The sequence below is a fragment of the Sinocyclocheilus anshuiensis genome, unplaced genomic scaffold (genome assembly GCF_001515605.1).
Source record: "Sinocyclocheilus anshuiensis isolate Anshui unplaced genomic scaffold, SAMN03320099.WGS_v1.1 scaffold183, whole genome shotgun sequence".
NCBI lineage: Eukaryota > Metazoa > Chordata > Actinopteri > Cypriniformes > Cyprinidae > Sinocyclocheilus > Sinocyclocheilus anshuiensis.
The window spans coordinates 3879325-3900049 of NW_015548309.1; the positions used below are offsets into that span (position 1 = coordinate 3879325).

At 38.1% G+C, this 20725-nt stretch overlaps 1 protein-coding gene across 1 annotated transcript; it reads right to left on the minus strand.

Moving 5' to 3' along the window:
• Positions 1 to 4363: 4363 nt before the first annotated feature.
• Positions 4364 to 20679, minus strand: LOC107656423 (neurotrophin-3-like). Its single transcript, XM_016444289.1, has 2 exons — positions 20538 to 20679; positions 4364 to 5177 (listed from the first exon to the last, which is right to left on the minus strand). Exons 1-2 carry the CDS (start codon positions 20553 to 20555, stop codon positions 4410 to 4412), a joined length of 786 nt encoding a protein of 261 aa, XP_016299775.1. The 5' UTR covers positions 20556 to 20679; the 3' UTR covers positions 4364 to 4409.
• Between the last annotated feature and the right edge of the window lie 46 nt (positions 20680 to 20725).

The following is a 20725-nucleotide window of genomic DNA, read 5'->3' on the forward strand; positions in this document are numbered from 1 at the left end:
TAAAAATAAACGTCATTGCATTTAAACATACTGAAGCAAAATAGCATTTAAAGACACAAGCACATGCTCACTCTTCACAAAATGTAGTGTGTTAGATTTTAAATGATAAACACGTAGATACAGCTTTGAAAAAGACAAAAAAAAATTATTCTGCAATATCAATAATTAACGTGAACTACACTTGAGTGATTTTGAGGAGAAATGACTTCAAACATCCACTAAAAACCATCAAAACACAAGTTGATTAAAAACCATTGCAAAAATGTCTTAGAAAAGTGAATCTCCTTAATTAATCAACCCAGTCTCATAAAAATACGTACCTATGTGTACATTTCTGCAACACCGTGTTTACGTACCTTACTGCACGTTTCGCCGCAGTTTCAAAGAGAAATGTCCACTGAGTGGCGCTAAAACACGGGTTCAATACGTCCACCCTGGCACGTTTTTATTACGTTGATTTAGGTACGTATTGCTGTTTTTATTGCGTTTCTTCAGGTACGTATTGCGGCGATTCAGAATTCAAATATCCGGGGACTGTCGCTAAAAGTTAATGCTCTGTCGTGTTGGAAATATGCCCTACACCAAACCCAACCCTAAACCTACCCGATAGTGTTAACAAATGCAAAACTGATATAAAAACACATTTTTTGATGCAACCGTGCCATTTTAACTTCCTTGTGTGCAGATTTGAACTGTTTTGTCGAACTGTAGTTACACGGGATCCGAACTGGAGCTCCTCTCCTCTCAAGTACATCTCCGTACTCCGTGAGCTACCGAACAAACCTATCGTCTATGAAAACCCATTGATATGAAGCTGGATATGTGCAATCGAAACTCTGTAAATCATACTCTGTGTGAAAATAATTTAAAAGGTTTCGGAGTTTTACTGCCTCTAGTGTTCATTTTTTTTGGAAACTGCAGTGATATGTACTTATTGGTAGGTATTTCGCGTCTTGCAAAAATGTGCCCCCAGGTACGTATTTGCCATGAGACCGGGTAGGAATTATTTGAGCTCAAATGTCCCGTGCTTTATCAAATGCAATGACATTCCTGCATTTTTAAAAAGTAAGCCTTGTCCAAATGGTATTTTATAATCCCAATTACTGTCACAATATTGACTACTCTGATATGGACATGTAAACAAACGCTAGCATTTGTTAGCCTTATTTGCTTGTCCTTTCACCTCATTTAACTCTTTTTCAGCAGTAATTTTTCAAGATCACTCCATCTCAGGCTTTGCTCTTAAGAACACACTGCAAGAGGATTATATGCTAATTAACCATCTCCCAGAGCTATTTTCTTCCTGTGGGCTCTGGCAAACAAATGTATTTATAGGTCACTGAAGGTTGTTTAGTCCTATGTGCCGTCCCATGGTTCCTCGGGTTCTGAAGAGACCATTAATGTTTGATTAGAAACACACACAGATCATCTCATGATTCGGGGCTGGGAAAGGTTCTTTGGTTCTTTTCTGATAATCTGTGATTGACTGAAATGTTTAACATACAAAGCGCAATATTAAACCCCACAGATGACAGTATTCACATAGATTCCCAAAAGGACGTAATCAGCAGGAAGATTAAAAAAAAACTTTATTCAGACAAATCTCACACAGACTGCCCTTGCAGTGATAAGAGGACGATGTTGTAGGCCAGATAAACAGTGTTCCTTCAAGTATCAGCATGAGAAAGAAATTTTGAGAAACACTGCCTGATAAGAGGACGATGTTGTAGGCCAGATAAACAGTGCTCCTTCAAGTATCAGCATGAGAAAGAAATTTTGAGAAACACTGCCATTATGAGAAAAGTCTCTCTTTCAAAAAAACAAAAAACAAAAACAAATACAAACAATGGGTTATGCCAAAAGAGGGTACAGCCAAAAGAAACTACTTCACTAAACCACGACCATCAAGCAAATGAGTCTTTCTTCTTTACTAAAATAGGGATTTGTCTTGCAATATTCTCAACTTTTTGACATTCTGGAGATCATTTTCATGTCTGAATATTGTTAAGAAGCATGTAGTCCTTAAATAGAGTTTGGTGTGTTTTGGCACAGTTTTATTTCAGCATAAAAGAGTCCTTGTCCTTGGGTTTCAGCAATGGCCATCGGTCCATTATAAGGTTGGTTGTAGTGGTTTAAAGCAGCAAGAATCCTACACAGTATGCATGACACCAGCAGGGCTTTTCAAGACAGCATAAAATACATGGGAATGTTTCAGTGAGTGTCATCCAAGAAGTCAAAATCATTTAGGGATCCTCATGTTCCAGTGTAATAACGTGTGTTACAGGAAAGGCAATGCATTTGGACAACTATGTGGGCCAATTCGCAACAGCATCCTTGGAAAACGGAGTTCCTGTGTTCAGCTTTTATCCTGTTTTTACACAGAGGGCCATACTAAAGCGGGACGTAATCAGAGATTGAAAAAGTTGTGTTGTATCCTCGGTGGTCTGCGGTTCTGTTTCGAATCTGAGCCGACACCCTGTTTCTCTGTTTCAAAACCTCACATCCCATACAAGCACTGAATATCAGGTCACGAAGAGAGTCGTCAGCCACAAAAAAAGCGAAAACTTTTGCTTGTTTAAAAGTGCCTTTCTCCAACAACCCGTGAAGCATTAAAAAGCAATAAAACAATTTTTTATACTTATCTTTTTATAGCCACATTATAATAGACGATTTAATGCTAATAAAGCTTTATTTTCGGACCTTGGAGGACGAAGTCTTGGCACTTCACTTCCTGTAGTAATGGGTTTGGACCTCATTCCAGCTTATCCTGCTAGTTTTATACGCTGATATAAATGTAGGTGGTATTATATGCAGGTGGTAAATTTTGGTTTCTACATGATGTTCCTTGTGGACAGTTTGTCCAATCAGAGTTGACCTGGGTCATGTGTCACAAAGATAAGCCTGAACAACAGCCAAGCCAAAGCTGTCTGGTCTTTCTTCAAATGACTGCGAGTGCTGTCTATATGCTTCTGATATGCTTTGCTGACAAACATGTTGTCTTGGTTATAACATATTTATTGTGGAGGAGAACAAAACATTAATTTGTTGAAGAGACTGACATGTTTTGTAAAGTCATTGCGTATCGCAAATCGTACTGAAATCTCTTTACCTTACAATAAAAAATGCTGGGTTGTATTAACCCAACTTTGGGTCAAATATGGACTAACCCAATTTTTGGGTTAAAAATGTAATTGAAAAATTTAACCCAACAGTTGGGTTAGTCCATATTTGACCCAAAGTTGGGTTAAAACAACCCAACATTTTTTAGAGTGTAGTATCTCCTGACTAGCGATTGAGCAAGTCTCTTTATATAAACGTACAGCAGGAAAACATGGCAGGCCTTTTTTTAGCCGCAGCGCACCGGTGAAATGCTCATCTCCAAAGATGAGTCTGACAAGAGCGAAACCCTCTTAAGGGGGAGATTACGTGTTCAAATTCCAGCTCTGCACGTATGTACATCGTCTTAAGGCAGCTTTACCTCTGTGTAAGACTACAGTGTCATTAGCAATGGCCCATTTTGTTTACATGCTGCTCTTGCGTGTGCTGGCTACGCTCTTTAAGGTGGTGAAGTTGCTACTGATCATAGCAGGTGATCAAAAAGAGGTTAAAAGTGCAGTAAGCTTATTTCTGGTGGTTTCTGGAGGGCTGGGCGGGGCGCCAGAGAAGGGCGTGGTAAGTGGGAGGAGCCCACTTCCTCCATTTGCTGAGGAGCTTCCTCAGGGCTACAAAGCTACACAATGGAGAGCAACAATTTAATAATTGGACCCTTAAAAGTTAATACTTGGCTGCTTTCGTTCCCACTTTATTGCGGCTATGTTGGAATGTGCTAAATGCAATTTCTTATGTTCTGCTAGGATTGACTCTCTGCACAAGTCTCTGCATCTAGAAACCACTAATAGGAGTGTTTAGAAAAATATATATTTCTTAGGTATTTCATGCAGTTTTGCTACACTGTATGTTTACACATTTCCATACAAAATACGACAACAACTGTGACTCGTTTTCCCAGTCACGAAGAGGATATACTGGCAGCCTGTTTCAGTAGAAAAACTGGTTTTCATGAGCAATACTGAAGTTAATATGATATTGAGTGATATGTGTTTTCCATTGCAACTGTTCCCAAGGTCCAGGAGTGACCTGTCCTCTGACTCTGATACGTGAGCAAGGCACAATTCAGCATGCAATGCTCCTGTAGCTTAGCGGCATTGCAAGTTATTGTAAGTCTTTTTTTTTTTTAAGATTTTTCATTGCAAACAACTTAAATAAATAACAAGCATATTTATACATTATACATAGACATGTATAAACAATATGCATTCCATATAACTTAAATAATAATTTATATTTATATATTTACAGCCCCCCCAGGGAACATAAGTAAGATAATAGAGAGGTCGCTGCAGTGTTTTTCACGTCCTGCGGTGTTTGCGTGAGAGCGCGCAGACGCACGCGGTGTCTATCCGTATCCAGCTCCATTCCACAGATGATTTATCCTGAGTGAGAGCACGCACAAAAGTCTGCGAGGTTTTGCACTGCGAGTTCCAATGCTTTCCGTCAATACCCCGACACCTGCCCTTTTGGGACTTGCCGGTGTCACATCTTGTCTCATAAAAGTACTGCTTGATATTTGTACGTCCTGCATTGATGGACCCCAAAATCGTGACCACTTGTCCATAAATGTCCACAGCCGTGGTCCTGTCTGTCACCCACAGGTTGACACTGTCGCACACCGAAAACTCGCCTCTGTAGCTCTTGTGCTCAGCATTGCGCTTCTGCCGCGTCTTGTTGGCGCCGCTGCCGTCCTGGTTGCTGACAAAGTCGTCCATGAGGTAGAGCGGTGGCGGCTGAAGCGGAGGTTGGTCGCTAAGGAGCACGCGAGGCGAGTTGTAACGTTTGTGCTGACGCAGAAGCTCAGTCGGGATGTCCGTTACGGGCTGGTCGCTGACTATCTCCCTATAGTCAGTCACTGCAGGCGAGTTTATGGTGGAGGAAGGAAGAGCGTCGTCCTGCTTCTGATGGCTGCGGCTGATGTCGGCCTGCAGGAGCTTTATGATGAGCGTGTTGATGGGGTCCTGCGTGGGGCGCTGCTTGTCCATCGTAGAAGCTGAGATACCATAGAGGTACGCGAGGTACATCACGTACAGCAAGATGGACATCACTAGATTCACCTGTAAGATCTGGGGAGAAACAGGATACAGTTTTATAAGCATGGTAGCAAACAAAACCAATCAACTTTTGTTATTTTTGGCCCTGAAACAGCACTGAATTCTCATGAAGCTCATTGTTGCACTTCAAAAAGTAGTGGCACTTCTCCAGCACATCTGCATGGCGTCTGGGCACACAGTTAATGTGTGCGGTAAAAGATGGTCTGCAATGACATGAATACCAGCATGTTTGGAAGGCCACCCTTTTGGCATATTTATTTGAGCGCCTAGCGCATCCATTTGGCAAGGTGTACTCTCTGTTTCATGACTGAGTGCAATAGCATGAAACAGAAACCACAAAGTGCAAAACTGTGTATAAGTATATTCTGCTAAAGCAATGGAGCGTCATTAGCGTGCACCATATCGCAGTGGTATGACAGATTAGAGGTTATTTAGAATGGATTCAAACTCAACTAAAAATTAACAAAAAATGACCTATACACTCATATAACTTTTATTTCTGTACTTATATTTTTTCCTTGCAATTATAATTAATAGGGACTACAGCTTTTCAAGAACCACTTACATTTCGATTTGTTCCTCACACTTAAAAAATATGGCATACAAGTAAATTTTTTTAAGACTTGTATGATATTTTACAAGGATTTAATTACAAAATCTTGGGGAAAAAAACTACCAGAACATTCATCCATTTCTCTGGTGACAGTTACTGTTCACTTCATCAGTTAACATGAAATAACAATAAATAAATTATTAATCTTAACTAGTGTTCATTTCAACATTTACCAATTCATTATTAAAATCTACCAATACACTATTAAAATAAAAAGTCGTATCTGTTAATATTATGTAATGGACTTGAGCTAACATGACCATTTGTTTTTTTATGACATTAATAAATATTAACAAATACTTGAACAAATGGAATAAATGTATTTCTCATGCTAACTGCACTGAAAAAGGTAACCTAAAATGGTAACATCTAAATTAACTGGTTTTATTCAAGTCAAAAACAATATTTAATATCAGTGAATCAACCTAAATATATTAATTTATACCAAAAACATTTTTTTTTTTTCAATTGTGGGTGAACTACTGTATTCTTTTAACACAATATTGCCTTTTTTCATATTGCTTCAAGTAAGGACTGTCCTTTGTGAGCCGTTTGTGGTATTTAGTGCAGATTCTCATGCTAAATAAGTGGGGGAACTACTGTATTCTTTTAACACAATATTGCCTTTTTTCATATTGCTTCAAGTAAGGACTGTCCTTTGTGAGCCGTTTGTGGTATTTAGTGCAGATTCTCATGCTAAATAAGGTAAGAGTTGTGGTCTACCATAAGCTTGTGTGGTTATTTTAATACTAACAATTACAGTTAACAGCCTTTCAATTTTCTTTTCAACAGTATGCAAGCAGTAGGCCTCACTTGGCAATTATCAGATGCGTCACTTTCCTGGTATGACATGGGTACCAATTCTTTTTCATAACTTGCATATAACTAGGCACTAGTAAAAGTACACGTTCCTCCTCAGTTCTACCTCAATAACCAGACACTGACTTGTTGCTTTCAGGTTTTCTTTCAGATCTATATCTCCATATGTTTTAATATGTCTCCATATGTCTAATGTTTTGAGATCACCTGAAATCAAACTGATTTAACAAGAGCAAAACATCTTAGCATCAAACCCAGTGCAGTCAAATCGTAAGTGACACTAAACTACAGACTCCAATGCAAAGTACAGGAACTGAAGTCTAATGATAGCACTGATACAGAAAGACAGAAGTGTTGCAGACAGGCAAGGGTTCCCGCTGCTACATCAAAGGTCCATTCGGCATCAGTGTCTAATGAAAATAAATATCCAGTGAGCTTCCTAATCTTCACGCTGCCCTGGGTGCTTCTATATCTTTTCAGAACTACATGTCTTGCCTTCGAAGAACCGCAGGGTTTGGGAGGTCTTGGCATGGTGGGCGATAACGTCATGGGATGCCTGGATTGTTACATAAACGATTGGTTTTAAATTAGACTTTGGTGACGAAAACAAACACAAAAGACCTTTTGTTTTGTAGGAATGTTTGATCTTTCATCATTTGACACTGAGTTCAGAGTAGTTCACCTGGATTTTATGGAAAATTATCTCATTCGTCATTGATGTCACAAGTTTGCAGCCAATTGTTTGCGCATACTTTCAACACTGACCTTTGTTGTTTGGCAGATTGAAATCTCGATGTCTCGAATGAGGGAGTGTGAATCAGACTGCTGTGCTCAGAGGAGACTATTAATCACTCTGTCCTCATTACCAGTCAATAAGCACCCCTAATTTTGCTTTTTGGCAGGGGTGATGCCTGCAATTACACATTGGCGTTTCAAAAGAGGGGTGGCACGACAAAGTCACCTTACAGGCACTGGCATAGAAAATGACTCAGTTTTATTGCCTTTACGGATTCTTTTTTTTTTTTGCCTGTGTAGTCGCTGAATTCACAACAACCACATTTCTGAAGTTGTGATTGAATAATAATATATAATCTGTAGTAAAGAATTTAGCAAGGCAATTAGCTTAAATCTAAGGTGTGCTAATAAGCTAATTTTGATAAACCAAATCGAATTTACATTTGCAGGACATTTAGCAAGACACAAAGGGATCAAATTTGCAGCAAATCTGCTGAGAATCAAAATAACACCAAAAACGCAAAATCCCTGCAATTAAACTCTTTTTATGAGTGTTTGTTCAAAATGAAATATACATTATTTTAGCATAACAGTGATTTAAAAATGTAAACAGGCCTGTAAATTGTTTTTTTATAATTAATTGAAATGGTATTAAACATGGTAAAATTTTTGCCACTTGCTATGTGAATACAAACACACACACACACACACACACACACACACACACACACACACACAGACACAGACACACACACACTGCATTGGAAATTAATAGTAAGCGTATTTCACCTATAGTGGATTTTTTTATTTTTTTTACAGTTATGGCACTGAATTTAATGCAGTTTTAAAGTAAAATATGTTTTATATATATATATATATATATATATTTCATATAAAATTTAAGAACAGTATTTTTGCATTTTAAAATAAAAAATATTAAATAAAAAACATTATCAAACTAAAATATAGTTACATAAAATATAGTTTCCATGTGAGCAGCACCAGAGAGTTAAAAAAAGCAAAAAATATACAACTGTTGGCTGAAACCAAAATGTGCTGTGTTTATACTGAAGCAAGAGTTACGTGACTATCCCAGACAGCCTGTGAGAATGTATGTTTATTGATTACGAATTTGTTGTAATGTTTATATGCATTTGCAGTGAACTACTTCAAATTGTGCAACATTCCCATGTGCACTTTAATTGAGAACAGCAAACACCGATTTGAAATGCTTCGTCTTTGTTGACACTATTTGCGTCTCATACCCCATAAAATGCATAGCTCCAAGGGAACGTGTACAAAAGTGCAAGATACTGGAATGCACGTCAATTACTCTTCCCATTTGGGCTCATTTAGGTGAACACTGGGTGGAAATTTGTGGAGCTCCAGACCAGGGTTACAACAGATAATCTTTTTCATCCTCTTAAGTGCGATCAAATGCTTGGCTATGTTTGTATACATCCAGTAAGCTTTTAAAAGGTTTCTTCTACATTAAGCTGCAAAAATTGCCTATAATGAGCAACTCGGTCATGTTAAAGTCACTTGCTTCTCTTTAAGAAGCAAGTGACTCTGTTACACTGTGGAAGCTTCTGTCACGAAAACAAATTCCTCGTATGTGTAAACATACCTGGCAATAAAGCTCATTCATAAAGCTCATTCTGAAGTGTAATTTATAGCACAACAAATGATGAGCCAGAAGCACATGCACTTGAATCTGTTTTGACCATGTTTGAATAGATAATCCTTTGCATCCTCTTAACTGCTCTCAAATACTTAGTTGTGTTTCTTTATGTGCTGCAAACATTGTCAGAGACCTACTAGGAATCACGGCTAATGCGATCCCTCACTAAACTAACAAGAGTTTAAGGTTTAAGAGTATCCATGCAGAAGGCCTTTTCCGAAAGCTTTCCTCTCAGTCGCGTTTAAAATCTCTAAGACCCTGACATGTTTCTTTATGTTCCTTGCTCTGTCATGTTGCATAAATGCAGGAAGTTCACATCTCACAGGAGCACAGATGTGCATTCATGTCTCTTCCTGGATGAGCAGCAGCTTAAGCGTTTGTCCTCAGGAAGGTGCCAAAAAAGAGGTTTGGTAAGGGGAGATTCTTCTAACATTCCAAATGATAGCAGATCAGCTTGAGACACTGACCCAAGCTACACCTCACCATTTTAATTCAAAAACTTGTGGTATGCTAATGCTAATATGGAATTGCTCACTCTTTCATTCAATGTAAATCTCCATGCTAGCTGTATATCAGTCCTTCGGCTTTATTATTTCACTACTACAAATTTTAACGTAAATATGCCTTTTTTCCAATAAAACACTAAAAAGGAGAAATTTGAAGAATCTCAATGCAGCTGTTTACAGCATACAATGATCACTCCAAAAAGGACATAAACACAATAAAATCACCACAGAAGAAGAACTTATGTCTTGTACGTTATATTCCAAGTCTTCTGAAGTCATACAATAGCTATGTGTGAAGAACAGCTATGTGTTTTAAAAAAAATTATTGCATCAATACACATTTGTGCTGGTGAGAAAAAGAATTAAGAGCTGAAGCAGATAGAAAGGATTCAAATTAATTTGTTAATAAATAATAAATATATTACATTAAATAATAAATGATATAATATTCCTCATATAGTGAATGATTTCAGAAGACTTTTGGACTACTTTATGGTGCTTTATATACACTGTTGTTATATATATACTGTATATATATAATTGCATTAGAGTTTGCAATGACATTTTACTTTAAAATGCAATTAAAAAGAGAGGGAAAAGTGTTTGTGTGTTTGTGTGTGTGTGTGTGTGTGTGTGTGTGTATATATATATATATAGGCCTATATATATGGTGAAATTCTATTTTTTCATGACAATTATGTAAAATATCAACATATTTAAGGCTGTTTCCTAAGTAATTCTGTTGGAAAATAGTTATGATTAAGGTACAATAACAGAAGCTATATAATTTTCTGTTAAAATAATATTTATGTTGTTACAAAGTTACAAATTATATTAAAAGGGGGTTACAACTTTGTTCATTTTATGAAATAACAAAGCAAATGCCAAACTCAATAAAGTGCCCAAACTCACAGTGCGCCTCAATTAATCCCTTAACACAATTAAATTGGAGAAAAATAAATAAATCGAGAGGCCTCAATGCACTTCATGCTCAAAACAGAATGTAGCCTAAGCTACTAAAGTTTTGTGTTTGGTAACATCCTTGGTCTGTCTGCTACAGGCCCACCGGGGTATAAATCAATCTTCACAAGCTCTTTTGCCTGACCCAAAATGAGCATAGCATGAAAGTAGTGGATGATTCTAAGTGGTGAATGAGTTCGACTATTTCCCTTGGTGGCAGTTCCACTCACAACCTCCTAGCCAAACCACACCAGACTGTTTTAAGCGCCTGGAATGACACTCTAAGTTTACATGATTGGCCTAGTCAACTGACAGGGCAGTTAATGGACCTTAGGTTGCTTTCTTAGGAATGCCCAAATTTGTTGATGCTCTAATCCATTTAAACTAGGTCAGAGAAGGGAAAAGCTGTCTGCGTACTTCGAGCAATTACGAAAAGTCCAAGACAAGATAAGACTTTTCAAGCGGTATCAAGTTCGAAACACAAATCGTGATGATTAGCTACAGCATAAGCTCAACCATTCAGCTGTTTTCCATTCTTGCTAAGACTAAATTAAATTGTTGTGCAGTGCAGAAAGCTATTTAGGCATCACGTACGGCACATATACATGACTTTGGGCTATAAAAGAATTATGCAACAAACAACAAATACAGCATATTTAAAGCTATCACATGTATGTCTGAATGTGACAGATTCAAAAATTGCTCTAGGAGTGGACTGATCTTCAGTGGATCAGAAGGATATTGTTTATAAATCACCCTGGGTCCTTTTTACTCTATAGTACTGCTCTTCCTCAGCCAAAATGGATGCAGTGAAGGCAATAGATATCAACCCAACACTTTCCTTGACTAAATGCTTTGTGTTTCATCCCAAACACAAGCAATCATTGTTTAGGCGCTCACAAGTCCATCGCCTCAGAAGTAAATTACCTCAGAAACTACATCAAGAAATTCCTTTCACTTACACACAAGTAAGTCTCACACAAACTGTCCTCTGCAATCAGTTTGATCTAAGCAAAAAGGAACTACTTTTATATAACCTGAGTCTTGTGATACCAATGCACAAACCTTACCAGCTATTCTGGTAGCCTTTTCACTTTTCATTGGAAAGTATTTCTAGCCAATACTTAATGACATAATATTTAACGGCATAAAACAGCACACTCAGTGAACTCTTATTTCAGGACATGGGAGCATTAGGTGTCAAAATCTGGTCCTTGATCTCCTTTAACTGGTTTAGGCCAATCGATGCACAGCTCTGCACTTGTCTTGGGATTAATCCTCATAAACACATGCGGTTTCCTTCATTTTAGAAACGGCAACCAAAAGGTCATTAGACGTCTGAATAAAAATGAGTTTTGTTAGTTTGATTATGTACAGCAAACCTGTTCTCCCAACAGCAAACCTTTCTGCCAAACAGCTGTGATATATAACAAATAAACATCAATTGCATGCATATTTCTGTCTTGTATTCAACTACATCTGAAGTTCAAACCTACAGAATAGCATGTTCATGTATGACAGGTGTTAATCTCTCACAGCACTGTGTCAGTGGCCTGGACATTGGGGCTTTTTCACCACCTACGCATATCATCTACGACTGGCCAAGGAGGCTTACAACTCCCTGAGCTTTTAACTCCTAGAGGATTGGCCTGAGATTAGCAATAGCTGTCACACTAACCAATGCACCATTTAACACACCGTTCAGTCCGGCTTGCTTAGATAACACAGATATTGGAGTTGCACGGTCAACATGAACTGGACCATTAGCATTCAATGACTAATCCACTCAATGGCCAGTTTTTATTGGCATATTGACATATTTACAGCAAATATGTGTTTCTTTTCTGCTGTATCCATTTAGACATATATGATTATACACAGTGTTGGGGGTAACAAGTAACTCGAGTTACGAGCATAATCAGATTACTTTTAAATTTACAACAAAATATCTGAGTTACGTTTTCAAATAAGTAATGCAAGTTACTTTCTTTGTTTTCCATTTATTGACTGAGACTGAAAAACTGAGAGAAAAATCGTAACATGATGCTTACTGTAGTTCTACACTACTCATCTCACTTACTCAAAAACAGATTCAGTATTCCTAGAAATTAACAAAAACAGTGAAATGCAAACTCAGAATATGACGCAAACCTGCAATAATTAAATCTGTTAAATAACACAAATATACTTTTTGTATTTATTCTCACTGCTGACCTTTGATGGTCGAATTCAACCATACAAATAAGTAAAAATGACTTTAGTTAAATATCACATTTGTGTGTGTGTGTGTGTGTGTTTTATTTATTGCTGCAATAAGAGTGTTATTGTTATTAATTTATTTTTTGGTAGGAAGCCCAGCCCAGGTGAGTAAAATTAATGTAACACATTACTTTCCATAAAAAGTAACAAAATAACTTTTTTAGGGAGCAACACAATATATTACATTTGTGTGTGTGTGTTTTATTTATTGCTGCAATAAGAGTGTTATTGTTATTAATTTATTTTTTGGTAGGAAGCCCAGCCCAGGTGAGTAAAATTAATGTAACACATTACTTTCCATAAAAAGTAACAAAATAACTTTTTTAGGGAGCAACACAATATTGTAATGCATTACTTTTAAAAGTATCTTTCCCCAACACTGATACGGTAAATCGAAAATCTACAGCCAGTTCTCCATTCTTAGGGTTATTTTCTGTCAGAGTGGGTTTGTAATCTTGAGAGGAGTGCCATATGTTCAACTACTGAATAGCAAGACAATCAATCAAGCTAACAGATACTGATATACTTTGTATACTTCAGTCACTTGGAGTTGGGTTTTAGCTTTGAGAAGAAACTGAATCAAAGAGTTTTCCATTCAGGCGCACTATGAACTGTTTAGCTGTTGTATGAGATCAAAATATGTGCATGCATGCCACCGGAGAAATAGAAATAGTACAATGAGATGGAGAATACAATATTAAGAAAGGTTAAAGCCACTTAAAAGTGACTGTTCTTAATGCACACAACTGTCTGTCAACAAAGCATTGGCACGTTGAAAGCATCATGCAAAATGACATGCTATCTTATGGTATCTATTAACAGGACATGACACTATGACCGTACATATTTCTTGTGTGTTTCAGAAGAGCTACCCAAGTTGATGGACTCAGGATGGCTTAAGAGGCAACATGCCAGCGGAAGAAATCCACACAGGATTTTCAAAGAAGAGCATCTAATCCCTAATGCTGTCCAATTGCCTCCAGATGTTCCCCTAAAAGAGCGAAAAAATAGACCCCCCCACCCACCCCGTCTGGGCACTATGATTTTCAAAGAAGAGAGTCTAAACCCTAATGCTGTCCAACTGCCTCCAGATGTTCCCTTAAAAGAGCACAAAAATAGACCCCCCGTCTGAACACTCTCCATCCCTGACCAGCACCCTGCACTTCCATCTGGATTCATCTCGGCTTGGTTCTGAATGGTTTTGAGATGTAAGACGCGACCTGCAGTGTTTGAAAACCCATCAAGCGGTGGCATTCATTACAATCAAGCAAATATATGCAGATGCACGCTGACTTTACATATTACGTTCAGAAGAGAAACATTTCAGCTGTTATGATTTATTGGTTGGTTTTTGTCGAAGGTTTGCAGACTTTCAGTATTGAAAGCTAGACAAACTGTGTAAACTGTCCGCTCAAAGTACATACACATGAGCATTAGTTAACTCCAGTTCACATGTAGCGTTCTTATGAAGCAGGCTTCAGTATCTCGTGATGGAGTTGTTCAGTGTAGGGGACGCATTGCAGCTGTTTGGCAGCTTGTGTCAACACCTCCCTTCAACACACTTCATTCAGTCGGCATGTGTTTTTCTGAAGTTCTGATTACCAGCCAAAGCACTGAATGGTATATTCTATGACAAGTGTAAGTTAATATGACAAAACTAAAAAATATGTCATTACAACACCAGGAAAGGGCTAAATTCTTTAAGATTTAAGACTTTTATAGTTATAGTTATCTTGGTCTCACAAGCATTATCCCAGGTAAGACATTTAGGTTATAACAACATTGTGGGAACATTGTTTTGAAATGTTTCTAATGTAAAGTACCTAAATACTCTAAGAACGTTAAAATGTCCAATTTTCTTGTTAGAATTCAAATGTTATTTAAAGGTTCCTAAAACATTTCTCACAACGTTCTACTAACTTTATTTTCACCAAAAATATAATGTCATTTGAATGTTTTTTTTTTTATATTCTAAGGACATTAAAATGTCCAGTTTTCATGTCATGATTAGAATGTTATTTAAAAGTTTCTAAAACGTTACTTACAACATTACTAACTTTTTTGCTCAGAGTAAAACGTTAATTGAACATTTGTTTTTTTTTGGTTTCTAAGAATGTTAAAATAACCAGTTTTCTTGTTGAAATTAGAACATTTTTTAAAGGTTTCTAAAACATTATCCAAAATGTGAATTGAATGTTTATTTTTAATATACTAAGAACATTTTCTCTCAACATTATGAGAACATTCATCAAGTATAAATAACATCATAAGGACATCCCTGAGAACGTTGTTCTAAGAATGATTTCTCTCAGTGTTATAAGAACATATATTAAATATTATTAAAGTTATAAGAATGCTCCATAAACATTACTGTCAGCCCTGTGTCTTCTGTTTTGTTCCCCACGTGCTTTCCATGACCCAGTTTTCCCTCATGTTTGATTATGGTTATTTATTTCAGGTGTTCCTCATTGTGTCCCTCCTCTAGTCCTGTGTATTTAAAGTGTTTCCTGTTTTGAGTTCTTGGTCCGGTTTTGAATGTCGTCTACATCTATGTGTGTGTTCCTGGTTTTCTTTGTATGTTAATTAAAGTCTCCTAGTTGAAGTACTCTACGTCTCCTGGTTCCTCGCTCCACGCTCCCTCACAGTAGCGTTGCGTGACAGAAAACCGGACCTGAACAGTAAGCGACGCTCCTTCTCCCCATGTTTGTTTTTCGTTTTTGAAAAGTCTTTTGTTTTTTCCTGTTGGTTTCTCCCCGCGGCCATGAAAATAGCCACTCGTTTCATTGCTCTAGCCCGTAAGGATCTCCCCTTCGTCGAGTATGCCTGGGAGTTCTGCAGGCTTGCCACGGCGATGGCGTTGGATGATGCCACCATCAACTCTCTGTTCTGGCACGGGGCCAATTACCATCGTCCCGTGGACCTCCCAGCCACCACGAGAGGAGGATGAGGCAAAAAGGATGGCTCTCAGCCCTCATCCTCGCTCGAGTGTCGGCTCCAGCCCCAGAGCTCGCTCCAGTGTGGGCTCCAGCCCCCGAGTTTAGCCCAGAGAGGGTTCCTGTCCCCGAGTTTAGCCCAGAGAGGGCTCCAGTCCCCGATTTTAGCCCAGATAGGATTCCAGTTCCCGAGTCTAGCACAGAAAGTGCTCCAGCTCCCATGTTCAGCCCAAGGAAGGCTCCAGTACCCATGTCCAGCCCAAGGAGGGCTCCAGTTCCCACATCCAGCCCAAGGAGGGCTCCAGTCCCCAAGTCAAGCCCAGGGAGGGCCACAGTTCCCGAGTTAGGCCTACGGAGGGCCTCTGAAACCGACATTCTCCCCAAGGATTTTTTTGGTGGGTGGTAGGGGTCCGTCCGTGGAGGCTGGGCCAGGCTCCCCGAGCTCCCTGTTCTGCCATGGCCTCCTGAACTGCCTGCTCCGCCATGGCCTCCTAGTCTGCCTGCTCCGCCATGGCTCCCTAGTCTGCTTGCTCCGCCATGGTGCCCCGAACTGCCTGATCCGCCATGGATCTTGGAACGGGCCCCTCAGGACAGACACGGTACGGCAGACCTCCAGAGCGCCCGCCCCCCCTCCCCACTGGATTTTGTGGGGCGCGTGGACGCACCTTCCGGGAGGGGGGAGTAATGTCAGTCCTGTGTCTTGTGTTTTGTTCCCCACGTGCTTTCCATGACCCAGTTTTCCCTCATGTTTGATTATGGTTATTGATTTCAGGTGTTCCTCATTGTGTCCCTCCTCTAGTCCTGTGTATTTAAAGTGTTTCCTGTTTTGAGTTCTCGGTCCGGTTTTGAATGTCGTCTACATCTATGTGTGTGTTCCTGCTTTTCTTTGAATGTTAATTAAAGTCTCCTAGTTGAAGTACTCCACGTCTCCTCATTCCTCGCTCCACGCTCCCTCACAGTAGCGGTGCATGACAATTACTTGAATAACTTTGGTTTCAAATATTTATATAACTTTTAAAAAATGTTAGTAAAAGTTGTTAGAATGTTCCCTGTTTGCTGGGATTTAGCAGAAAATTAACAGTTCTTTACAATATTTTGTTCAAACAAATGGCCTTCCATACATAGCATTACAACTTGTAAGTTCTGATTATCAGCCAATGCACTGAATGGTATATTCTATGACAAGTCTAAGTTAAAACGACAAAACTGAAAAATGCATGTCAAATTTTGGTGGCCAATGCCTTCCTGTTTTTGGCACTATTAGAGCGAATGCAACAGTAAAAGTCTAAATTCCATAAGATTTAAGAATTAGAGGTTATAGTTACCATCTTGGCCTCAAAATCAGCATTTAACAGAAGGAAATAGTTATTTACATAATTTTCTTCCAACAAATGGCCTTCCATAGCATCACAACTGGTGATTTTTTCATGAATGATGATTTGAATGCAATTCAAAGTACAAAAATGTCAAAGTCAGGTGTCTTCATTAAAGCATGGTGCTATAAAACAGAACGCAGGTTATTAGCGTGAAGTCTGGGAGTCATTAGCGATTAGCTTGGCTTTTATAGAAAAATAAACACAGAAAATGCTCTTTGTTTGACATGTCACTGCCAAACACAACAGTTAGTGTAATTAACACATCTTGGAGTTTGTAATGTGATCATGTTGGTTGTTTTGATGTAATGTGATAGATGGGTGTTTGGCAGCTGACAGCAACACTTTGTCAAGGATACAAACTACAAAAAGTGTAGCTACTTCCCACTCAGTAGCGTTGAAATATCTACCGTGGCTTTATGTTTAATGCATAACAACTCATGGCACTTCCAATACAAATGTTCAAAGCCTTTTGGAAAAACTAAAGTATTCTGGGTATACTCATGCACAATTAAGACAAGACAAAAAAGGTTTTCAATCAAGTCCAAATTTATTTTAAAGAAAAATGGGTAATAAATTTCTTATTTTGTTCCTATTTTAAATTTTAATAACATAGTTTTCGTCATGAAAAAGCCAAAGAAGCTGACATGGTATTTAAAAACAAAAACAAACACACACACAAATGATCTCCTGACTACAATATCCATAATATTTTTGTGAGGAGTGTGTGGTTTTAAAATGGCGACTGTTTAGACAGCAACCACAGAATATCAAACACCATCATTCCCAGCTAACAGAGAACGTTCTCAGAACATTCTAACAAGGTTCTCTCAAAGTTATGAACAAATGTTCTTCCAGTATCGTTAATAGAATGTTTGGTAAAAGTTATCTGCCCATTAACAATATTCTAAAAACGAATGTTCAGATATTCAGAATTTTCAGAATATTCAGAATGTACAAAGAACATCAAAAGTAACATTCTGATAATGTTTGCAAAATGATAAAATGGAACGTTCGTATAACCAAGAAAAAATATTTTTAAAACATTTAAAAAACTGGATGTTTTGAACATTCAGAGAACATTCAGAAATAATCACTTTATTTTTTTTTTCCTTTAAAGGGGTCATATGATGCGATTTCAAGTTTTCGTTTCTCTTTGGAGTGTTACAAGCTGTTCGTGAATAGATAAGATCCCTAAAGTTGCAAAGACTAAAGTCTATCTTTAAAAAAGCATCATATGACCCCTTTAACTAATCCAAATTGTTCCTAGAATATACATTTGTTAGCTGGGTTGAAGCAATATCTCTCTTTGGAATAAAGATGAATGCTCTGCTTGGGATTCTCACTATTAGTAAAACATCCCAACAAGATAATATTAATTGGCACATATGGAAATGTACAACTAAATTCTGGTATTGCATTTGATGTTCCAACTAATTAGCAAACCAGAACAGTGCATGTAAAAGCACAAGTATGGAAGTATTAGAATACCCAGCATGCCATGCTTCCGTGTTCCATGTCACACAATATCAATGCTGCGCTGATAAGGTAAACATGACAGAAAAGAATGGAAACATTATTACAAATTCTGCGCTGTTAAGCTGTGCAATATATTGTTGCACTATCACTGTTTTCTATACAATAATCAATAGTGTGCAAAATGAAATGTTACTAAGAAAATGAAGAGTTACTAAGAAGTGCTTAATTTCTTTGAACCTGGCCTTGATAAATTATGTATTTAGGCCTGGCTGCCATCTGTCATTTCAATGATGGGTCTGTCAGTGCAGTTTACTGACAGCTTAGACTGTAAACTGTTAGCATAGCATGCCTTTTAAAATATGAAAACAGCTAGGACACATTTATCAAGATGAAAATTTTAATTTCATCCTCTATCTATTTGCATGATTTGGCATTCATAAAGTAGGCCTATTCTATAATGAGACAATCCATATATGGTCACCGTTGTGAAGTTCCCACAGTTTACACATAGTGACCAAAAGAAGAGACTGAGATAGTTTTTGGGTATGAGTGACCCATGATAAAGTTGATGAGATCCCTTGATGGCCAGCCAACATTTTTTGCTGTTCCCATTTTAAAGTGACAGATAGTTGCCCAGAAAAATAAGGATGAAGGCTCTGAACATTTATCACCACAGTTTTCAGAGCCACTACGCAGTTGAACTCAAAGTACTGTAGAGCCTGGAAGTGTTTCAAAGCCGCAATAATTGAGAAAATCACATAAGTGAATTGGTTATCCCATTAGCTAGTGGACTAAAACACCTATTGTATACGAAGTGTGCAATGTCACCATAGTTAGCTATATTCTGCAAACAGATAAAAATTGCAAATTCAGAAAATTTGATTAAGGGAGTCTTTGCTTTTTAGATTTTCTTATTTTATTTTCTTATTTTAAATAAAATGTTGTGTATTTATGCATATATTAAAGAACACCTCAAATAGTGCCCATATCATCTCAAATAGTTTCCATATTTCTTTTGACACGTTCACCAGTAAATCGAAATGATTTGCATTAACCCTTTAGCCTCCCCGTCAGTGGATGCCTCGTGTCAAATCCTTTATTTGACAGATGCTTGTTTCAGGAGCATGTCTGCACAAGACTTGAAGCATGACTTCCCTCGACACACACAGCAGGAAAACATAAGCAAAAATGCACGCAGAGAGGGCTATCAAATATACAGTACAACAAGTAGGGGTGGGGGGAATATGCATGCAGCTTCCAGTTGATGAACAGGAAAAGCAATAACTTGAACCCACAGAAAAACTTGAAGAGCTTCGAGAGCACTGGCATCTCCAGCGCAGATTTATGTGGATTATCTGTTTTAGGGATTGTCTGCCAATCTCAGCCAGATCTCAGAGGAAAAACCCAAGAGCAAAGTGTTTAGACAACATCTAAGTATATTTTAAAGTCTTGCATTCAAGTTTTCATGTTGTTTTATCGGTTAAAGTCGAGCAACTTTTCAAATTACAGCATTTGAGCCTTTTATATACTCAATATTTCTATATCTAGACAGATATAAAGTTAAACTATAGACAGATCCTATTTATAGTTAGAAGAACTCGTATTAAAAGACTCTTGGAATAGAAAAAGAGCTGTCTTGGCAAACTATTGTTTTGTGCATAAAAAGGAGAGCACTTTGAAAGGTAAGAGGTGAATTTACCCCTACTGGTTTTCAATTCAGCCCGAGGCTCTGAGCAGTTCACGTTCTTCTCAAATACACAAATATGCAGAAAGTTCCTAAAACACGTTAACGCTAATATTTTGGAGCAATATTCCAAATTACGCAATTGTTTTGCCAGAAAAAGCATTGTTTTAAGAGCAAATCTTCGCTGTGTGAACTTTTTCAATGGTAAATCGCACACAAACTGTCCTGGAGATCAAGCGCAAATGCGCAATCGTGCCAGGAGCCCTCCAGATTCCCATCGAACGATCCATGGAAGCAGTTCGACCAAACAAACTTTCTAAAGATACATACCGTAATAAAAGTAACCATAGCATCGGTGAGGAAGTATTCAGCAGTGCCGACATGAAGGTGATGAGTTTATAACGAATCCTTTTTGAAAGTTTCCAGATAGAAAGCGCGCGCTGCGTGATGAGAGTCTTACTGGCGAGTACAGCGCGCAGATCTCTCTCTCTCTCTCTCTCTCTCTCTCTCTCTCTCGC